Raw genomic sequence first — 24,543 nt, 5'->3', positions numbered from 1 at the left:
GGAACATTCAAATAAACCATGAACAACTTGAGTATCATATCATTGACTCAGATTGCATTTAAATTGTCCTCTTCTTAAGTAATTTAATGCATTCCCTTATTTTTCGAACTTTATTCTTAATATTTTTTATGCATTAACTCTACCCCATATGCATTTTTGAGATTTATATTTATAAATCATTATCCTTTTTAAATAACATCCCTGGATATCCCACACTATCTCAATCTAGACACATTTAGACACAGCTCAAAAACTCTCTACAGGCTCCCCCACCCCTGCCTTTCCCAAATTCCCCTCCCGGTACCCGACTGTCTCATTGAGTACTAGTAATATTGTTCCAGTTGAAATACCTGTAGTCCTTCTTCCAGAGCAGCTCAAATAAATCTACTGCTTTCCAGTGAGTCCCAGAGACATTATTACTGGGGATTAAACAGTGCCAACTTCTATGTGTTACTGATGCAGTCTGCTAACTTGATTTCCTTATTAGTTTTCTCTTCTTCAGTGGACAAGTCTTTGCCACTTCAATGAAAATAGAGGACAGCTCACTTATGTCACTCACAGGGAAATTTTTCATTTTTTTTTAGCCTACCATAGAGATAACTTGGAAAGGAATATAGGAACTCTTACACAAACGATGTGTGTCAACATGAAGGAAGATACGTTTAAAATACTAGCTACTGATGAAATAGATTATATGCTTATAGCAATCAATTGTGTAGCCCTGTCCATTTTCTGTGTGATACTTAAGCATTGTATTATTGTTAGTTAATTTTACCCACATATTAGGACTGTGAGACAGACATTGCTATAATAATTCACTGTTTTTCAGGTCCTAGTAAATGCTTAACAACCGTACTGGAGAAGGCAGGAGGAGCAGGCATAGGCAGTAATTTTAACCGTCCATCCATTTCTGTCATGAAAGGATTTCAGCCATGGACTTTTAAACGCTGACTTTGTGATGTATTTGAACATAGATCTAGGAGATGTGCACAATTGGTTTTGATGACTGGGTTGGGTCAAGTGCCAGTCTATACAAATTAAGCAACCCAGGTGTGGTGAGAGGCATGAGGGAAGGAAGCAGTGAAGGGGCATGTTTGATCCGCTTCTGAATTAAGTATTATTTTACCCACAGCACTTGATCCTACTTTTTGTAAATTAATCAAATATTTGACAAAGGTATAACCTCTCATAAAACATGAGTGACTCAATTAAAAAAAATGAGTTTAGCACCACTGCAGTGTAAAAAAATCCAATGTAAGGGTCTTGTTTGTTCTATGCTCTCTCTCTTTTATAACCTTGAGCAAGTTCAAGTAAACTATCTTTGGTAAAATATTATAAAACACTACATGATTCTAAAAAGAATAGGGCTTTACTGAAAATTTATTTGATTTTCTGTATCTAAGAAAAGAGGGAAATGTGTTGAATTTCCTTTTTTTTTTCCTTTTCTCTTTCCTTTTTAGTTGTATCCCAGCATTACATAAAATAATTAACAATTCTAAATTTATTTTTATGGTAAATAAAAAAACATTAAAATCATATCAATATTTTTGAGAACAGTAGTTTTACTATGACACTTATAACAAAATAGCATTGGAAATATCAAATACACTAATTCCAAAGACGTATAGAGAATAGCTCACTTACATCACTTAATGACTGCCAACAGGATTCTGATTCTACCAACTATGCATATTTAATATATGTGATTTGTAACATCTATTCCTGTTACAAAGCACTAAACATGATGGAGACCTTGGCGAGGGCTCATAGCTTCTCCAATGCATCAATAACTTTCCATTGTTCATCAATTATACAAATTGTATTTAATATTCCCCTAAAGTCTCCATTAAATATGTAAACATTTCATTTATTTGCTTTATCAATGCTATCTTCTTCTCAGCTAAAAAGTAGGGCATGCTGATGATTCTCATGAATATGCAATAATACAATAGCAAGCATATATTAATATAACAAGGGTTTTCTTATAAAGTATTAACAAATTGAACATAATTAAATAATTTGCTAAGAAAACAAAGACTACATTTTGGGGTATATTTATTTTATCAAAGATTTAACATCTCACAAATTGCCTTTTGTGACATTACGGTGATTATAAAAAAAAGACAGAAAATTTAATGTTTTCTTTCCATATTATATTTCAGTTACATTTTACCCAAACGAATTACTTACTACCCCTATTTACTGGTCTGCAAATGTGAATGCTCACTTTTAAATTTCTACCCTTACCTACATATTTTGGAACATTCCACTAGTCTTCCCAATTTTTTAGTAAATACCTTAAAAAAGTCTTCTGCTGTTGATATAATATGGACGTCCCCCATCGTTAATTTAGTGATTACTTAGAGATATTTTCATTTTTTTCTTTTGGTTTTGCACTGCTAGGTTGCCCATCATTCTATACATAGAATTGTTACATATCACTTTATGTTTCTACCTTGTCTCAATACTTGGGAGTTTATTTGTTCCTCATGACTATGTCTTAGAATAATTATCGACAACTGGTACTGAATCTTTGATTTCACAATCTACTAGTCTTTGCTCTATGTACCAGTAAAGGCTCTTGTGCATTTATATAATGTACATAACATTTTGTTGCAATTTTCCACATTTCATATTAATTTAACAATCACTCTCATTATATAGTAACAGTTTGAGAGGACAGATTAAAATTTTATTTTTTTATATTGTCCAAAACAGAAATCACATCTGTTTTCTTCATTTTACTAGATAAAACTTATGATCAAATTTCCTCATTTACTTTATCCCTTTAGCCAATTATAAATACAAACTAAATATAGAATTATAAAACATATTAAGTAAATGATGAATAAGGATGAATTTATTCTTGATTTAAAGATTTTCAGTATTGTTACAAAATTATACATCAAAATTTCAGACATTTGTATTTATTACTCTTATCTTTTCACTATTTCTTCTTAGTTACCCTTGAACAAAAATTAATTGAAGTATATTGTCATTAATCTGGTTAGTTTTATATATCCTTGGACCTCATTATCAGTTTCTATGTGCTGCTTAGAAATTTTTCTTCTTTCTTCTTCTTCTTCTTCTTCTTCTTCTTCTTCTTCTCTTCTTCTTCTTCTTCTTCTTCTTCTTCTTCTTCTTCTTCTTCTTCTCTTTCTTTTCTTTCTTCTTCTCCTCCTTCTTCTTCTTGTAAAAAGGAAATGTTTAATAGTCTACATTCTGAGGAAATGCTTCTTAGACTCTGTTATGTCTTTTGAAAACTTGATGTTTTTAACATGTCTTATTCATGTCTTCCTGAACACATTGCATTAACAGAAAAAATATCATTTTATTACTGTGTAGTTTTCTTGTTACATACACATTGGATCCAAAAGATTCCAATGCCTTTTGCTACACAACTAACGTATCTCTTGTCTTTGTTTTTACTCATATAAGGCAGACAATTGCACAGAGATTCTCTGACATTCTCTTCTCCTTCAAAATGCACTATATTATAAAAATCATTGTTCTAATGTGTTGATGTGTGTTCACCTTACAGTGAAAGCACACCCATCAATACATGAATGAATATCTATATTTCATCACTGTGGCATTTTGTAAGCACTTTTTTCTGTGGCCATATGCTCAAATATATAGCAAGCTGGCCCCTAAATATGCTATGCTTGGCATGCATTGAAAGTTTTTAAAATACCCATCTATGTCCTTGGAATATATTTTCTTCTTCAATAATATAAATTCTTCTGTTTCACAGCAAAAAATTTCCTCTCAATATCTGATTTCTCTACAAATATTTTTTCTACTATCCTTTGAACTATAATTACTGTTTATTATTGGTGACAATGATGACTTCAAGTTTAGTTTTACTTTTTGAATTAAATTATACTTCCTAGATGCATCTATTTATTTGATTTATAGTGTAATTTTGTTCGAGAAGTACAGTGATATATAGTTTAATTCATACTTTTTCAGCAAGATGTACACATATATGTTTATATAAATATATACACACAGAGAAATATGGTTGCTATATGATAAAGCATATATATCATATATACACCTAAAGATGTATATAAAATATGAAGTTTTGAGGAATATAATATAGCTACAAATGTGATTGTTCACAGTATGTGAATATCTTTGAATGAAATTCCCTAAACAGGAACAATCAGAGCATATCATTTTTACTATAAAAACTAACATATAGCATACATCTCCAATTCTCTTTTGTAACACATTATATTGTTTCTTGTATGTGAATAAATAGTAACCCCTTGTGTTTTCTTTTCTTTTCTTTTCCTTTTTTTTTTTTTTTTTTTTTTTTTTTGGATTTTTGAGACAGGGTTTCTCTGTGTAGCCCTGGCTGTCCTGGAACATGACTTCAGTAATATTAAAAATCAAAAGAAAGAGAAGTGGAGGAACGCCCAATGGTGGTAAAAAGAAATTTGAGAAAGAAGTGGAAGTGGGGCAAGGGAATTTCCTCCTGTGAAAATGAATTTCTCAAGTGTGTAACTAGAATGACTGACAAATGAAAAACATGAGTTTTAAACTATTCTGGGTTAAATAATAAAAATTTTGTCTAAAAAACAACTGAACAAACAGCATATACAGACACACATGAGTTTGATTCTTCCTAGTATCTCATAATATATCAAGACACTTGACTATTTCTCTTGCTTTAAATTAAAATAGTATATATTCATATAGTACCTGAGTTTTGGTTCATAAAATATATAATTTTTGTTATCTAGTTATTTTCATTGGTATTAAAGTAATGGAAACCAATATATATTTTTGCAGGTTATTGAGAGAGCTCCCATAAAGATATCTTTGGCTGTAGAAAATACAAAAAGCATAACTGTAATGGGGAACAATTTAGAAAAGAATGTACTTTTACATTTGATGCCACCAAACAGATTGCTTTATCATATAGTAAGCGTATTTCTGAGTCACCATTGCTAATTTGCTCTTCGACATCTCCCTAAGTTACCTGAAGGTTATTTTGAGACACTAAAGGTAAATTTCTATTCCAGAATATTGTTGATGAATAGGCTCTTTAAGCATTCTTTAATATTTTAAAGCATTCAAAGACTATTTAATATTTTGTTATTTTTCCCTGAAATGGCAGAAATTCTGTGCCATTGTTAAAAGTCAAAAATAATGAATCATGCACGTCATGCTGCAGAGTTCATGACATTCAGTAACTCCCTAGTCAGCACCGTAGCCCTCAGCCTTTTAACTAAGTCGCTCATTATCCTAGAGCACAGTTGTTCAAATTTTGAAAAACAAAATTAATAAACAATCAGTGCAGGATGTAGGTACACACTAGTTATTTTTTAATCTCATTTTTGTACAATAAACCAGAAAGAAATGGAGTCTTAATAATGCCATGTATGCATGCAAGCATACAATGACCCACAACATCATACTTATAAGTAAAGCATTATCTTTTCCTCATTTTAGCAATGAAAAAAAAAGAGTCATTTAAGGTTCATCTAAGCAAGTTATTTTTTTAACATAATTTTCCAGCAGTCAAAAACAATTATCATTAGCTGTGAGGAACTCTTTAAGATATGCACATATCTGAATTGCATCTTTCTTGATGTTAATGTATAAATTCGTGTTGTTTCAGTTAGTGGTTTTTGTCATGTTTGCTGCTTAATTGGTTTGTGTGGGAAATATCCCAGCTAACAGATCATTAGTATCAAAATAAATTGCTCCTTGTTTTCAAATATATCATGGTTTTTTTTTCTTCTGAGAGCTGAACTTCCAAATGAAGCGACATTATAATGCCCTTAAATACAAAGAAATGCAGAATTAAAGGAGGAATATCTTTTATTTATGCAAAATATGAGAATACTTTTCATGATTCTAAACTATTATGTGCTATCATTTTAGACTGTACTTTAAAAAGTTATCAAAGACCAACACAAAGAAGCCCTTGATAGTTGCATTGTGCCCTCCCAGTTTTGAGCTAATGAGTAATTGCATTCACATGCAACATGATTTCCTTTCAGGTGTTTATATATATATAGTTCTAGAGTGGCAGACAAAAGAAAGTAATGTTTTTATTTCAACTTTATGTTAAATTAGGAAAAAAATATACTTTGGAGTTAAAAGACTGTAATATCCAATGATCTTTTGCAAGTTGCTAACTTCTCATAAGTGTCAGTGTTTTTCTAGAGCCATAGATGCTAGATTTCAGGAAGGAGGTTTTCTTTCTTTTTGTTTTATTAGGTATTTATTTCATTTACATTTCCAATGCTATCCCAAAAGTCCCCCACATGCTCCACCACCCACTCCCCCACATACCCACTCCCACTTCTTGGCCCTGGCGTTCCCCTGTACTGAAGCATATAAAGTTTGCACACAACCAATGGGCCTCTCTTTCCACTGATGGCCGACTAGGCCATCTTCTGATACATATGCAGCTAGAGACACGAGCTCTGGGGGGTACTGGTTAGTTCATATTGTTGTTCCACCTACATGTTTGCAGATCCCTCTAGCTCCTTGGGTACTTTCTCTAGCTCCTCCATTGGGGGCCCTATGATCCATCCAATAGCTGACTGTGAGCATCCACTTCTGTGTTTGCTAGGCCCCAGCATAGTCTCATAAGAGACAGCTATATCTGGGTCCTTTCAGCAAATTCTTGCTAGTGTATGCAATGGTGTAAGCATTTGGAGGCTAATTATGGGATGGATCCCCGGGTATAGCAGTCTCTAGATGGTCCATCCTTTTGTCTCAGCCACAAACTTTGTCTCTGTAACTCCTTCCATGGGTGTTTTGTTCCCAATTCTAAGACAGGGCAAAGTGTCCACACTTTGGTCTTCGTTCTTCTTGTGTTTCATGTGTTTCACAAGTTGTATCTTATATCTTGGGTATTCTAAGATTCTGGGCTAATATCCACTTATCAGTGAGTATATATTGTGTGAGTTCTTTTGTGATTGGGTTACCTCACTCAGGATGATGCCCTCCAGCTCCATCCATTTGCCTAGGAATTTCATAAATTCATTCTTTTTAATAGCTGAGGAGGAAGGAGGTTTTCATGTCATATTTCAGCTCAATTGACCTGAGTCTCATGTCCTAAGTGTGTGATGTCTTCAGGAGTAAAGACTGGTGACAAACCCTGGGCAACCAAAGGTTATGTTAATAATTTCCTCATTATAAATGAGTCCTTCTTCCTGCAATGGGACTGGGACATCCATCTAATCACAAAAATTTCACATTGCAATCTGTTTTACTGGCAAGGTGTGCTGGGGTAATGGTAGCTCAGAGCTTGTGGGAATGGCAAGCCAATGAAAGTCAAACTTGAGGCTCAATCCCTGAGAGGTAGACCAAGCCTGACTCTGACTGGATGTCCAGAAACCAGAGGCTGGAAAGGCCACAGACCCAAGATAAAACCAAATACTATAGAAAAAAGAAAGAAAGAAAGAAAGAAAGAAAGAAAGAAAGAAAGAAAGAAAGAAAGGAAGGAAGGAAGGAAGAAAGAAAGAAAGAAAGAGTTAATGAAATGATTCCTAAGGACATTCTGCTATACTCATAGATTATTTTCTAATTCAGTTGTCATCAGACAGCCATCATATAGCAAATGATAGGATCAGATGCAGAGATTCATAGCTAAACACTATCCGGAGCTAGGAGACCCTCGAGAAGAGAGGAGTAGGAAGAACAGTAGGAGCCAGAGGGGTGGAGGACACCATGAGACCACAGCCTTACAGGATCAGCAAAGTCAAGAACATAGAAGCTCTCAGAGACTAAAACAGCAATCACAAAGCTGCATGGTTAAGAGCTATGTCCTCCTGAGTGAGGTAACCCAATCACAAAGGAACTCACACAATATGTACTCACTGATAAGTGGATATTAGCCCAGAAACTTAGGATACCCAAGATATAAGATACAATTTGCAAAACACATGAAACTCAAGAAGAACGAAAACCAAAGTGTGGACACTTTGCCCCTTCTTAGAAATGGGAACAAAACACCCATGGAAGGACTTACAGAGACAAAATTTTGAGCTGTGACAAAAGGATGGACCATCTAGTGATTGCCATATCCAGGGATCCATCCTATAATCAGCTTCCAAACACTGACACCATTGCATACACTAGCAAGATTTTGCTGAAAGGACCCAGATATAGCTGTCTCTTGTGAGACGATGCTGGGGCCTAGCAAACACAGAAGTGGATGCTCAAAGTCAGCTATTGGATGGGTCACACGTTCCCCAAATGGAGGAGCTAGAGAAAGTACCCAAGGAGCTAAAGGGATCTGCAACCCTATAGGTGGAACAACAATATGAACTAACCAGTATCCCGGAGCTCTTGTTTCTAGCTGCATATGTATCAAAAGATGGCCTAGTCAGCCATCATTGGAAAGAGAGGCCCTTTGGACTTGCAAACTTTATATGCCCCAGTACAGGGGAACGCCAGGGCCAAAAAGGGGGAGTGGGTGGGTAGGGGATTGGGGGTGGGTGGGTATGGGGAACTTTTGGGATAGCATTGGAAATGTAAACGAGGAAAATACCTAATTAAAAAAAGAGAGAAAAAACCCAAAAAACAAACAAACAAAAAAAAAAAACCCAATGTCAGATAGTAGCACTCCAGTACCATAGGCCCATTCTTCAATAATTTTATACATTGAAAACTCAAAAATCGGGACTGGAGAGATGGCTCATTGGCTAAGAGCACTGACTTCTCTTCCAGAGGTCCGGAGTTCAATTCCCAGCAACCACATGATGGCTTACAACCATCTGTAATGGGATCCAATGCCCACTTCTGGTATGTCTGAAGAGACCAACAGTGTACTCATATAAATAAAATAATTTAAAGAAAAAGAAAAGTTAAAAAAAAAGAGCCATGTCCTCTGCAAATGTTATCATTGTGTTCCTTGGGGTTCTTGAGGGACTGCTAGCAGTGGGATGTAGTGTTTCTGCATTTTTTGCATGCTTTTGCGACCCTATTTCTACTATTTGGTTGCCTCATCGTAATATAAAGGTTGGTAATTAGGCTTATTGTGATTTCGTTTGGATAATTTCCCCTGGATGTCTGAATTTTTTTAAGGAAAAAGGAAGAGAAGGGTATCTTCAGGAGAGGAGATATGTGTGTGTGTGTGTGTGTGTGTGTGTGTGTGTGTGTATGTGTGTGTGTGTGTGTGTGTGTGTGTGTGTGTGTATGTGTGTGTGTGTGTGTGTGTGTGTGTGTGTGTGTGTGTGTGGTGGGAGTTTGGTGGCAAGAATGGAGGTGGAGAAAACTGCCATCATGATTTAAAGTATGAGAGAAAAATAACAATAACTTAAGTATTTAATTAAATTAAATAAGATGAAAAAAAAAAACTATCCTGGGAGCAACTTGGGCTTCCATGACCAACCATTCAAAGGGAAGTTTATAGTATTGAACACTAGGCTTTATTTTATTCTATAGTCTTTGTGAGAAACATTGTCAGGACACGTGGCACAATTTCCTATAAGAAATGCATATGTACAAACACACACACACACACCACAGACACACACACATAAATAATCACACACACACATATAATTGAATGGCTCCAGCTGGATCTGCATGAAAATCTCTTTCCTGTGGTTTCCATGGTACCATAAAATACTATGATAGTTGACAAAGGAGCAAGTCAATTAAAAAGTTTTACCGAGTCGCAATACCTATTAAATATGACGGTGGCCAGGATGGGAAAATATATCTAATGGTTGAATTTGTGAAATTAAAATGCCATTGGCAACATCTATCTTATTTACTGAAGCCTCAATCAACAGCAGAGTAATCATACCTATTACTGGATACCTATTCTCCCTGGGACATCTAAAGTCATTAACATTAGAATGTAATCTATCAAAACTTTGCTGGACCAGCATAATTTTATTACATTTGAAATTTTATCTTTATAGCCACAGATAGGTGTAGCTTTCACCTCTCATCAAAGAAGACTTTTTAAAATAGGAAACTATTACAGAAAATCACAGCTGAACTCAATATAAGGGTCAAATGATCATTGGGAGCCCATCCTCATTGATGCATTTACATTATGCTCATGCATACATGGCTTGGGGAACATCATGGAAAAGGGGTCAGAAAGAGTGTATGAACCCGAATACCAGTGAATCTTTTCTGAAACTCTCATCTTTGGGGATACACTCCCAGGAGTAGTAAAACTGGGTTTAGAGGAATAACTATTCCCAATTTTCTGAGAAAATGCCAAATTGCCAAATTGATTTTCAAAGTGTTTGTACAAGCTTGAATGCCCATGAGCAATGGAACAGGGTTCTCTTTGCTCTACAAGCTTTCCATGTGGTGTCACTTGGGTTTTTTTATCTTAGCCATTTGCACAGGTGTAAGATAGAATCTCAGAGTCATTTTACTTTGCATATTCTTTACAACTAAGGACACTGAATATTTCTTTAATTGCCTCTTGGCCATTTAGGATTCTTCTGTTAAGAGTTCTATTTAGCTCTGTATCTGTATCTCAATTTTTTTAATTGAGTTATTCGGTTTGTTGTGGATATATATATATATATATATATATAATCAGGTATACATATATTGTATACATATGTATGCATGATATTAGTCCTCTGTTTGATGTAGGGCTGTTGAAAATCTTATACTCTTCTGAAGGCTGCCATTTTGTCCTATTGATGGTGTCACTGGCCTTCCGCAAGCTTTTCATGAAGTCTTATTTGCTAATTGTTGATTTTAGTGCCTGAGCTATTGGTGTTCTGTTCAGTAAGTTGTCTCTTGTGCCTATGTGTTCATGTGAATTTTCCACTTTCTCTTCTTTTTATTAGATTTAATGTGTCTGGTTCCTGGTTGAGATCTTTGATGCACTAGTACTGGAATTTCATGCATGGTGATGAATATGGGTCTATTTGCATTCTTGTACATACAGACATTCAGTTAGAATAGCACCATTGATTGATGTTTTTTTTCTTCCATCTTAAGATTTTGGTTCTTTATCAAAAATCAAGTATCCATAGGTCTGTGGATATATTTCTGAGTCTTCAATTCTATTTCATTAATCAACCTCTGTATGTATGTAGGAATACCAAGTAGTTTTTTTTGTTTGTTTGACTATTGCTCAGTAGCACAGCTTTAAGCCAGGGATGGTGAGAACCTGTGAAGTTCTTTTATTGTGCAGAATTGTTTTAGCTATCTTTTTTGTTGTTGCTTATTTTTTCATATGAATTTGAGATTTGTTCTTTCACAGTTTGTTAAAAATTGAGTTGGGATTTTGATGGAAATTGCATTGAATCTCTAGATTGCTTTTGTTAAGAAGTCTATTTTTTACTATTTTAATATGACCTATCCATGAGCATGGGAACTCTACCATACCACAAAAAATACCAAAAGGATACTTGCTCAACTATGTCCATAGCAGTCTTATTCATAATAGCAAGAAACTGGAAACAATCTATATGTTCTTCAAAAAGATGTATGTAGAAAATGTTATACATTTCCACAATGGAATAAGATTTGGCTATTAAAAACAAATACATCATGAAATGTACAGCCAAATGGATCACATCATCCTGAGTGAGGTAACTCAGACCTAGAAGATAGGAACGGTATATACTCACTTGTATGAGCACGTTAGCTTTAATGTAGAGTATAACCATGCTACAATCCACTGACCCAAAGAAGGTAAGAAACAGAGAGAGCCCATGGGAAGATGTTTGAATCTCACTCAGATGAGGATATAAGATAGACATTAGAGACAGATAGGAGGGAGGGATCTGTGTAAGATAAGTGGCATGGATAAAGTGTGGGGAGAAGAATGGGGAATAGTTAGAAGATGGCTGGGAGAGAGAAAAATGAAGACTGGTGTGAGGTTGGCATCCCGGAGATTAGCCAGAGACCTGATAATGAGGATGCTCTTAGGAGTCTATGGGAGTAATTTTGGATGAGACTCCTAGTCACTGGGAATATGAAACATGATATAGTCACATCCTATACCCAAGTGAGACTTCCAGTGGAGGTATAGGGACAACAACTCGTAAACAAAATTTCTACCCTCCCCATATTTGTCCTGCCTATAAGACATGCAGTCATAAAGATGGAACATACATAGAGGGAATGTCCAAACAATGACTGGCCCAATACTCACCTCATGGGATAGAGCCAACTTCTGACACTATTAATAACACTCTGCTATGCTTGCATATAGAAGCCTACCATAACTGGTTTTTGAGAGGCTTCATCCAACAGTATATGAAAACAGATGCAGAGACCCACAACCAAACATTGGACAGAGTTCAGGGAGACTTTGGATAGGAATGGGGAATGATTAAGGAAACCAGAAATGTCAAGGACAAAAAAAGAGTCACGACAACTACATAGTCAACTAACTTGGGCCCAACTGGGCTCATAGAGACTCAACCACCAACCAAAGACGATACATGGGTTGGACTGAAACCCCTACATATTTGTAGCAGATGTGTAACTTAGTCTTCATGTGGGTACCCTAACAATTGGAGCAGGGGCTATTTCTAACTCTGTTGCCTGCACTTGGATACCCTTCCCTTAGTTGTGCTTCCTTTATCTGGCCTCAGTGAGAGAGGATACACTTAGTCCTACTGGAAATTGATGTTTCAGGGCAGCATAGTACCAATGGAGGGATTTATTTATTCATTTATTTACTTATTTATTTATTTTGATGAGAAAGAGAAAGGGTAATAGGAGAGAGATATGTGAGTGTGGGACTAGGAGAAGAGAAGGGATGGGGGATGTGATTGGGGTGTAAAGTGATTTAAGAAAATAAAAGAAATAGCTGCAGTAACTGAACCAGAGGAATATGAGTATCAATGGACATTTTATCATGGGGAGAGAAAAAAAATGTGTAGACTCTAGACAAAGAACTATAGGCAGTTCTTGATGTAGCACTTTTTCAGTTAAACCATTATTAAGATTAAATTTTAATGTGCTTTATTATTCTTAATCATAAAATGTAAAAAAAATGAAGTATTGTGGAAAGCAGGAATGATAAAGTTCTTAAAATTGCTTTTAAAACATAAAATTATAAGATTTTATCATTTATATTCTTATTTAATCTCATGTGTCTCCAGTTTGATCTAAAAACACAGGTAGGTATGTAGGACAAACAAAAGCTTTTATTGTTAAAAAAAATACTAGTAAATAATAAGACTATAACCAGAGAAGCAAAAGCACTGTATGATTCTCTTTATTTTTTGTTCCTTGTAGTAGCAGAGTGAGCTGAAAAATAATGCTTTGAAGCATTCCCATCTTGTTAATCATAGCATTCTATACAGTAATCATTTATCCTATATAGTTCAAAGTATAAATCAAAAATTTAATTATTTAATTAAAAATTGAAATGGAAAAATGTACGTCATTTTCATAGATTGCAGAGCAGTTTGAAATATGTACATGTAATGGATGGCTAAATTGAATTAATTAGTGTGCATTACAGTGTTCTGGTTTCTAATTGCCACTCATAATATTTGGCTACTGGATTCCTATTGATTATGAATTAAAAGCTATGCAAAAAGAAAGTATACTCTGATTTTTAGCAGCGGCTCTGACAATGCAGTTAAAGTGCAGAAAAATGTAAAAGGAACAAATCATCTAGTTAAAGAAATGCTACCATCATAACTTACTTCCTTACGTAAATAAACACAGAGGCACAGAAGTATAAAGAGGAAAAATAGTCTGCATTTCACCTTATTTACAACTAATCAGGCAATGAACTACATAATGATTAATGAAGTCCTAGTGTTTCATGAATGAAACTCCCTAGCCATAATGTCCTAGTTCTGTGGAACACAGAAATAATCCTCACAAATACAACAGAAAATGAGGAGAGGGTGTACCAACTGGTGTTAAATGCAACACTCAAGAGGAAACTGGAGGGAGCATGAGTGAAAAGCATCATTTTCAACAAGGGATACAGTAATAGAGAAGAAATAGGTGAGAATCATTCCATTATCCCAGAAAGTAAAGCAATTCTCACCTATTGTAAGTCTAAAATGAGATAAATATCAGAATGGAAGAAATGTTCATAGCAACATCTTCAGAGATACTAAATATCTAAAAACTGTTCAACAAATGTACTTGCTAAAATAAGTCACAAAATCCATGTATGACAATTGTATAATATAGAAAGTGGTGTAGTATATGTTAGTTAACAAACCATTATGCCAGTAAGTTAGCTCATTGTTAGAATGGAATTTTTATTCACTTTAATAGTTTAAGTGTGGTTACACAAGTATAGTCTATTCTATTAGCTTAGCACTAAGCATTATTTCCTTGAAAATTTAAATCTATAAGACACACATTTTTAATCCATTATAATCTGCTTCCTAAAGATTAATAGTATTTGTAGATGTTTTTTAAATTTTTTTCAATATTAAAATATTGCAGGGTGTGTACGTATATATATATTTTTATAGTCATCTCTTAGAAGCTTGTGTTTTCTAATGATAAACAATTAGAGCGTGGATCTGGATGGTGGGTTTGTTAAAGATGGGCAGGAACTGGGAGGGTGGGAGGGAGGGGAAACCAAAATCAAGGTATATTTTCTGAGAGAAAAAAATAAAACATTGATGGCTCAATTCTCTTTCTAGACGCATTTGCAAACATGCTTAACAGGTAAGTGACATACTTTTTGGGAAGCGAGGTGGGTTGTCATTGACATCAGTAAGGGTGATGTTGACAACTGTAGTTCCAGCAAGTCCTCCGAGCTGTCCTCCCATGTCTTTCGCTTGAATGAGGACCTGGTACTGCTCTTTGACTTCTCTGTCCATGTTTGGCAATGCTGTTCTAATGACACCTTGTGGGGAAAGTGATAACACAGAATCAACATCACAAACCGACTGGTCTCCTGACCTAATTAGACTGGAACAGAAAAAAAAAATATGTCTAGATTTACTAACTGTGAAACGTTCGATAAAATCATCTTGTAAAAATTAAATTATCTACTATCCTAAAGTTAGGATGTGACTTAATCTTTTGTTTTCACCACCGTACAGTAAAACAAGAAAATGACAGGTCATCTCTCCCCAAATCATATAAGTTAGGCCTCATCTATGTGTTCAATTCTATGCTGAGTTGAAGAAAATGTTAAAACCTTTAGATTAAAATGTGCCCATAGAATAATTTAGGCAGTTAAACTGAGCTCAGTGTATAATTACAAAGACTGCTCTTGTCTCAATTTTGTAGTTTTCGCAATAAACAATCTGCTTAACTTAAAAATACATAAAATATGTCCTCTTCATCACTTGTTTTGCCTTTCATGACTTTGCCTAATTATGCTAATTAATGTGTTCCATCCCCTCCCACTCGCTTAGTTTTCGTTAGATATTACTCTCAAGGACTCTTTGAGACTCCTTGTATGAAGGTAATCCACTGTCAAGAAAAGTATCTTATGCCTAAGGATAAATATTTTATATTTAGAATCTTGAGATAAATATTGTATGCTTGATCACAATTAGTATGTGACTGAAGAAATGAATGACTGGATGGATGAATAAGTTAATTGATCATAATGTCATGAATCTTATATCCCATGTGTATGTTAACATATGGCAGTCATTTATATTCTTGTATCCAGGTATAGGAGCTACTTAAAATATTTATTCATGGTAAAGATTATAAGAACTTCGGAATCATTTCGAAGGTGATTTAAGAATTTTAAACCAACTTCCAATAGGTAGTCCAGAGTAGTAACAGGTAGAGATTGAAGAACCTTTATTAATCACATATGACTTTGATAGTAGTAAGATATATCTTAAATAAAAAAGTGTATGAATAATAAAATATCAGCCATCAATACAGCATATAGGTTTTAAATCAGTATCCCAGAATACATCCATATATCTGTTCTTGCCACCATCTACTTTCATACCCATTGCTATACTTTTGCTAATGCATATTGAACTGCAATCTGAGAATTTTGTCTGGCACTTGGCAGGAAATAGTTACAGAAAAGACATCCGTCATTTTTGTTCCTAATGCTTTATTCATGAATTGGTACTGACACCATTTTGATCCAATCTGTCTTCTCTTCAGCTCAGGATTCTGATACTTTATTTTCAGTTTTTTTTTTAAACCTAAGACTTTTAAGCTCTACACCTCGGTGCTGTTGCCTTCTTACACTATGCAGCATCGATCTGAAGGGCAATGATCACATTTTCTACATAATTGCCTATTTTGGACACTTGTGTTTGCTTGGTAATAGCATTGAGCAAGAATTATCTTTAGTCAAATTGCTATATAAACATTCATTTTCTTCAGTGCTTATATAACTTTTTTCTCTACATCATTGATATAACTACCTTAATCATCTGCCAGAATGAAAACTGTACATAACAAAGAGAAAGAAAAAGAAATGAGAAAAGGAGGGGTGAGGGAAGAGAAAAAGAAGGAAAACAACAAAGAAAGGGAAGCGTCATTCTAAGGCGCATGATCAGTGGCTTGCTCCCATCTACTAATATAGCTATAATTTGGATCCAAATAAATGCATATGTTTTTGGTGTCAAAATTGGTGTTTATAATATATTTAACAGAAGAAAATTTCAATTGTCAGATGTAGCCACAATCAGTCTGTATATTACAAATAAATGTGCATAAGAATAATCATTAGGTGCTGTGCAGGTATCTCAATGAGAAAAGTGCTTGCTGTGTACTTTTAGGGGCTTGTGCTGCACAGTATTTAAAAAATTGCTGAATGAGTGTGGTAGAGCTCTTGCAATCCTAGTACATATGTAAGGCACAGAGAGAAGCTCTGAAGAGACAACTGACTATATGGATCTGCTGTGTTCGTGAAATTTTCATTCACCACAGAAACCCTGCCTCCACATGTGTGTGTGTGTGTGTGTGTGTGTGTATAAACTCTGGGTTCTCTTAAAATCTGAGGTTAGGGAATTCAAGGAGATAACATTTTTCACTGTATCCATGAATTTATAATATACTGCACATATTAAGAAACAAATAACATACTATGTGTTTTTTGCTTAAGGGTATATCCTTGACACAAATTTTGGCTTCTTAATATAGTTTTACATCCGTTTATTTTCTTGCACTTGCATGTTCATAATCAATATTCTGTTAATGTTTCATATTATTACACTCATTTAGATGAATATATAAAAGAGTGGCTACTATGTACTAAGTAAAATTTTAATTATTGTCATGAATGAAAGGAATTATTATTTACCTACCACCATTAATGTAGATATCTGAGTTCTGTAAAGCTCTATGAATGACTGACACCAAGACAATCTTCAGGCAGTAAAGCCTTGTAAGTACTCATGTAGTACATAAAGCACTGCCTCAATAAATAGAGTGTGGCCTTTGATGCAATGCTAGCCTGAGAAGATAAAGGAATTAACACAATTGAAAGCATGAAAGCTGCCTTCTAAGCATCAACTTTCAACCTTGTAGACAAAGTATGTCATCCTGGAGAAGCTCTTACAACAACAAATGACAGTGAATGCATATAAAGTTTGGTCTGTTCCAAACTGTGAGGACAATAATGCTTAGCCAAAAAAAAAAAAAAAAAAAAAAAAAAAAAAAAAGAAAAAAGAAAAAAAGAAAAGAAAAGAATAGAATAGAACAGAACAGAATGGTACAGGACAGAACAGAACAGGACAGGACAGGGCAGGCAGGGCAGGGCAAGGCAGGGCAGGGCAGGGCAGGACAGGACAGAAAAGAACAGGACAGGACAGGACAGGACAGGACAGGACAGGACAGGACAGGACAGGACAGGACAGGACAGGAAAGGAAAGGAAAGGAAAGGAAAGGAAAGGAAAGGAAAGGAAAGGAAGAAAAAAAAGAAAAGAAAAGAAAAGAAAAGAAAAGAAAAGAAAAGAAAAGAAAAGAAAAGAAAAGAAAAGAAAAGAAAAGAAAAGAAAAGAAAAGAGGAAGGACTCTGAATTTCAGGGCATACCACAAAGGACAGAGGAGAAATATTAAGAGCAAGAATATCTGGAGAAGGGCTGAACCACTATGTCTGGGGTATTTTGTCATTCTGATGAAGGCACAGTCATTGTCATCTTCTTCAGTTTTGTTCCTGTTCTTGACCCTGTTCACCAGGCTCCAACGGATTGTTTCTAAACCATGGCCACAGACATGTCTGAGTTGAGTGAACCACAAAGGAAAACAATGACATCAATGTGGGAAAAATATGTGTAGGGATGGAGGAGGGTTGACTGGATGAGAAGAAGATAACATAGGGTTGAGGGGGAAGTCATCACACTATGTCTTATACTTATGAAATTGCCAAATAATAGAATAATAAAGCTATAAAAGTAAATAATAGATATGGTATGAGGGTAAGTTTTATTTTGGAAACAGTCTTGAGACTTGCTGATGAAGGGATAGAGATACACTCAGGACCAATTTTCTTAGGAAATTCTCCATATCTAGGCAATCTTTATCAGATTTCTTGATATGACTTCTGAGGTAGGAACAATAACATGCTATAAAATACCAGCAATAGAAAAAAGAAGAAACCAAGTAGATCCTACAGTTACTTTCTTACTATTTTATGATAATTTAAATAAATCAACAGATATGAAAAATTAGAGGAAGGAGACACATTATAATTTTAAATTATTTTTTTACTTTTTACATTTTTGGTTTCTGGAGACCAAAAATGTCTCTGTGTAGCCCAGGCTGAAATCCGCCTGCCTCTGCTTCCCAAGTGCTGGTATTAGAGTGTGCCACCACTGCCTGGTGGGACACATTATTTTAATTGTACACACTTTAAAATATTTGACCAACAAGTTCTGGAGGCAGTGGGTAGTAGTAGTTATGGAATATCATAAAGGCTTCTATGTTGATAAATTGCACTTGGCATAGTTAAAATAGTAAATTTTATATTACAAATATTTTAAGACAATAGAAAATCAAAGTTCTTAAATAAAGTAAATAGGATGTATTAGATTATGTTATATTATTATTGCTTACTTTTTTAGACTATAGTTTTTCCTTCCATATTTTGAAAGTATACACTTGTGGTGCCTGTGTTAAAGTGACGTCTTGACACAATTTAAAGCAGTGGTAGAGATTATAATATAGGAGTTAATTACATCAAGGTAATATATAGACATGCCTGTTGTGGTAATTGACCCAGCTCACCCCATAGGACAGGACTTGAATTTTATAAAAGTGAAGAAATCTTTCTGAGCATAAGCAGAGAGGAAAAAAAAAAAAAAAAAGCAAGGATCCCTGAAGTTATCCTCCCTTGCTTGGAATGTGGATGTAATACTTTAAGTGCCTGCCTTGGCTTATTCTCAGTGATGTACCATAATCTGAAAATGGAAGAGAAAATAAATTTGGTCTTCTTTAAGTTGTATTTTTGGCCAAGGATTTTGTCACAGAAGCAGAATTTAAACTAGAATAACTTGGAAATATAACATCTTATTGTCACATAAATAAAATATGAGAGATGCAATCATAATATATTTTTAAAATTCACTGCAATCTTGATTTTAAATTACTACTAATAGTTTAAGGAAAAGAAACAAATATATATTTAAAGAAAATTACTTATTTCTTAAGGAAAATAAATTGGAAATGAGAGAATTTTATGAGTACTATTTTTCTTGGTTTATTCAATAGGCTGCTTCAATTTATCTTTTTTTTTAAGTTAATTTTATTTTATTTTATTTTTTTTTAGAGTTGTCACTTTTTTTCCATTTTTTATTAGGTATTTAGCTCATTTACATTTCCAATGCTATACCAAAAGTCCCCCATACCCACCAACCCCCACTCCCCTGCCCACCCACTCCCCCTTTTTGGCCCTGGCGTTCCCCTGTACTGGGGCATATAAAGTTTGCAAGTCCAATGGGCCTCTCTTTCCAGTGATGGCCGACTAGGCCATCTTTTGATATATATGCAGCTAGAGTCAAGAGCTCCGGGGTACTGGTTAGTTCATAATGTTGTTACACCTATAGGGTTGCAGATCCCTTTAGCTCCTTGGGTACATTCTCTAGCTCCTCCATTGGGAGCCCTGTGATCCATCCATTAGCTGACTGTGAGCATCCACTTCTGTGTTTGCTAGACCCCGGCATATCCACGCAAGAGACGGCTACATCTGGGTCCTTTCAATAAAATCTTGCTAGTGTATGCAATGGTGTCAAGGTTTGGATGCTGATTATGGGGTGGATCCCTGGATATGGCAGTCTCTAGATGGTCCATCCTTTCATCTCAGCTCCAAACTTTGTCTCTGTAACTCCTTCCATGGGTGTTTTGTTCCCAATTCTAAGGAGAGGCATAGTGTCCACACTTCAGTCTTCATTCTTCTTGAGTTTCATGTGTTTAGCAAATTGTATCTTATACCTTGGGTATCCTAGGTTTGGGGCTAATATCCACTTATCAGTGAGTACATATTGTGTGAGTTTCTTTGTGAATGTGTTACCTCACTCAGGATGATGCCCTCCAGGTCCATCCATTTGGCTAGGAATTTCATAAATTCATTCTTTTTAATAGCTGAGTAGTACTCCATTGTGTAGATGTACCACATTTTCTGTATCCATTCTTCTGTTGAGGGGCATCTGGGTTCTTTCCAGCTTCTGGCTATTATAAATAAGGCTGCTATGAACATAGTGGAGCATGTGTCCTTCTTACCCATCGGGGCATCTTCTGGATATATGCCCAGGAGAGGTATTGCTGGATCCTCCGGTAGTACTATGTCAAATTTTCTAAGGAACCGCCAGACTGATTTCCAGAGTGGTTGTACAAGCCTGCAATCCCACCAACAATGGAGGAGTGTTCCTCTTTCTCCACATCCACGCCAGCATCTGCTGTCACCTGAATTTTTGATCTTAGCCATTCTGACTGGTGTGAGGTGGAATCTCAGGGTTGTTTTGATTTGCATTTCCCTGATGAATAAGGATGTTGAACATTTTTTCAGGTGTTTCTCTGCCATTTGGTATTCTTCAGGTGAGAATTCTTTGTTCAGTTCTGAGCCCCATTTTTTAATGGGGTTATTTGATTTTCTGAAGTCCACCTCCTTGAGTTCTTTATATATGTTGGATATTAGTCCCCTATCTGATTTAGGATAGGTAATGATCCTTTCCCAGTCTGTTGGTGGTCTTTTTGTCTTACTGACGGTGTCTTTTGCCTTGCAGAAACTTTGGAGTTTCATTAGGTCCCATTTGTTAATTCTCGATCTTGCAGTACAAGCCATTGCTGTTCTGTTCAGGAATTTTTCCCCTGTGGCCATATCTTCAAGGCTTTTCCCCACTTTCTCCTCTATAAGTTTCAGTGTCTCTGGTTTTATGTGAAGTTCCTTGATCCACTTAGATTTGACCTTAGTACAAGGAGATAAGTATGGATCGATTCGCATTCTTCTACATGATAACAACCAGTTGTGCCAGCACCAATTGTTGAAAATGCTGTCTTTCTTCCACTGGATGGTTTTAGCTCCCTTGTCGAAGATCAAGTGACCATAGGTGTGTGGGTTCATTTCTGGGTCTTCAATTCTATTCCATTGGTCTACTTGTCTGTCTCTATACCAGTACCATGCAGTTTTTATCACAATTGCTCTGTAGTAAAGCTTTAGGTCTGGCATGGTGATTCCACCAGAGGTTCTTTTATCCTTGAGAAGACTTTTTGCTATCCTAGGTTTTTTGTTATTTCAGATGAATTTGCAAATTGCTCCTTCTAATTCGTTGAAGAATTGAGTTGGAATTTTGATGGGGATTGCATTGAATCTGTAGATTGCTTTTGGCAAGATAGCCATTTTTACAATGTTAATCCTGCCAATCCATGAGCATGGGAGATCTTTCCATCTTCTGAGATCTTCCTTAATTTCTTTCTTCAGAGATTTGAAGTTTTTATTATACAGATCTTTCACTTCCTTAGTTAGAGTCACGCCAAGATATTTTATATTATTTGTGACTATTGGGAAGGGTGTTGTTTCCCTAATTTCTTTCTCAGCCTGTTTATTCTTTGTATAGAGAAAGGCCATTGACTTGTTTGAGTTTATTTTATATCCAGCTACTTCACCGAAGCTGTTTATCAGGTTTAGGAGTTCTCTGGTAGAATTTTTAGGGTCACTTATATATACTATCATATCATCTGCAAAAAGTGATATTTTGACTTCCTCTTTTCCAATTTGTATCCCCTTGATCTCCTTTTGTTGTCGAATTGCTCTGGCTAATACTTCAAGTTCTATGTTGAAAAGGTAGGGAGAAAGTGGGCAGCCTTGTCTAGTCCCTGATTTTAGTGGGATTGCTTCCAGCTTCTCTCCATTTACTTTAATGTCCATTTATACTTATATATAAGCTTCTTATATACAAGCTCAGTGGACTCACTGAGAAAGCCGAACTAGGAATGCAAATCAGAAAGCAATATTAATACAGAGTTCACCTTCTCCTTTCAACTGAATAAATAATGAGTGCATTTGTCTCTTTCTAAATATTTAGGCACCAAAAGTTTTCATGGGATGCCTTCTTTAATAATTGTTTTAAATGGTTTCTGCACTCAAGTACCAAAAATTTAGGTTTTCATGCATTTTATTTAATAACAGCAAACTGAATCATAAAAGGTAGCTACATAGCTGGAACAAATGGGGACTATTTCTGAGAAATTGCAATTATCCTTGATTTTTGATTTTTTTCTTATCTACCACAAGGTGATAAATTTGTCAAAAGGTCTTCTTAATGGCTTTTGTTCACGAAGAGCTAGTTTTCATTCTCTTAATGAAGTGCCTCATCACCTACTCCTATCCTGTCTAGTGGTCTGAGGCATTGTTACAGCAAGACTTCTGTCTCCAGTGAAAATCAATTCTTATGAAATTTATTATGCAGCTGATGCCAGAAGATAGTCACCTTTACCTCTAAATAAAATGTTTCATATGAAATTATAAATACAAGATTATACAGCCATGCAACACATGCATTTTCAACTGAAAAATAGCACTTTTATATGAAATAGAATTTATCTACCATTTATAATAACTGTATTAGGAGATATTTTATTCTATGCACATAATTTTATTTCTGTGGTATTATTTTGAAGATAGATTTTTAAAACTTATTTAATATGTCAAATTCATATTTTCCTGAAATCTATGTATTTTTTAGTCAAATATTGTTTCCATCTGTCTCACCTACAATGATTCTTTCCTTACTAAGAAGTCAGACTTTCCTGAAAATGTAATATGAGTTTGTGTAAGTCACTCACTCTGTGGGATTTTTCCCACATCTCCAAGATGTGGATTCTCTTACTCCACCACACCAAGTGTGCTTTCTGATTGTCTTTGTGTCTCTGTGGAATGTTCCTTAGGGGCTCCAAGGAGCTAAGCATCAGATAACATCAATGCTTTCATTTGTGGTCATGGTTTTCATTAAGTTAAAGTTGGAACAGGCCTATAAATCTATAAGAAAGTATAGCACAAAGAGATTCCAGGAGGAGAGATGCATTCTTCCCATAAGTTTTCCTCATTGTCAGGCTGTACATACCTATGGTTCTATATCTGAGAATCTCTACACTGAGAAGTATAGAGAGAAGTGCGAAGAACTCCCTGAATTATTTTCCACTCTAAGTATACATTTTTAATCCACCAATGTATGTGATTTTTTCTTAAATTCCAGAAACTGCCTTAAAATAATATTACTGTATAGTCTCCCATATTTTCTCACATATTCCCTGATAAAACAACTTTGTGGACATTTTTCTCCATCATACAGTTACTTAAGCATGAGGCATCTGGCTCTTAATTCCCCACCGTCTGTCCACTCATACTCCACTCTTAACTCTTTCCCTTAAGTTGACTAATGAGATGGTATATAAGATAAAACTGCCTGTTGTCAAGCCTGATAGCTTTAGTTTAATCCCCAAGCACTGTATTTTGGAAGAAGAGAATGAACTTATTCCCAAAATGTTTTCTCTGACTTCCACACATACATAGTGCTGTGTTGATGAATGTACACACACACACACACACACACACAACACACTCATCCTAACAACTGAATTGTATTTAATAGCTTAAAATATTTTCTTTGAAACTGTGTTTATTGCAATTTTTCCACATTCATACAATTAAATAAAGTCATGCTCACTTCCCGTTTCCCTCCTCAACTATCACTTTAAAAATACCTTTCAATGTCATAAAATGTTCTTGTGGTATTTCACACTTTCTTGGGCCTACAGAATCAACCACTGGACTTGCTCTGACGTTGTTAATGCCTACCCGTGTCAAATAGTGATTGACTAGGCTACCAAAAACGGAGAAGAAAATTTTATATAGAGTTGGCCAGAAATTTTGAAAGTTCTACAAGTCTACATTATTTAAACAACATCAATTGGCTTTAGGGTTCTTGCCAACATTTACATTTGATTAACCATTACTTAATCTGTATCTTACTACAATATTAGAAATTAGATTTTGAAATGATTAGTTGAAAGCATGTATACAGACAGAGCTAAGTGAACTCAGTGAGGACATAGAGAGAGACAGGAGAAGAAAGGGAAAGATGGAGAGAAAAGGGGGAAAACGATGGGAGAGAGAGAGAGACAAACAATCACACACACACACACACACACACATACACACACACACAC

General features: G+C 35.2%; 1 protein-coding gene across 11 annotated transcripts in view; it reads right to left on the bottom strand.

Annotated features, from left to right (window-relative positions):
* Positions 1 to 24,543, bottom strand: part of Cdh12 (cadherin 12) — a 1,149,544-nt gene that overhangs the window by 91,082 nt on the left and 1,033,919 nt on the right. For all 11 annotated transcript variants that reach the window (XM_011245344.3, XM_011245342.3, XM_011245345.3 and 8 more), the window contains one exon: positions 14,630 to 14,797. In XM_011245344.3, the coding sequence (XP_011243646.1) occupies positions 14,630 to 14,797 (168 nt within the window). The remainder of the gene's footprint in view (positions 1 to 14,629; positions 14,798 to 24,543) is intronic.

Source organism: Mus musculus, chromosome 15 (assembly GCF_000001635.26).
Source record: "Mus musculus strain C57BL/6J chromosome 15, GRCm38.p6 C57BL/6J".
NCBI lineage: Eukaryota > Metazoa > Chordata > Mammalia > Rodentia > Muridae > Mus > Mus musculus.
The sequence above is the reverse complement of the archived record's forward strand: the minus strand, read 5'-3'. Positions and strand labels throughout refer to the sequence as shown.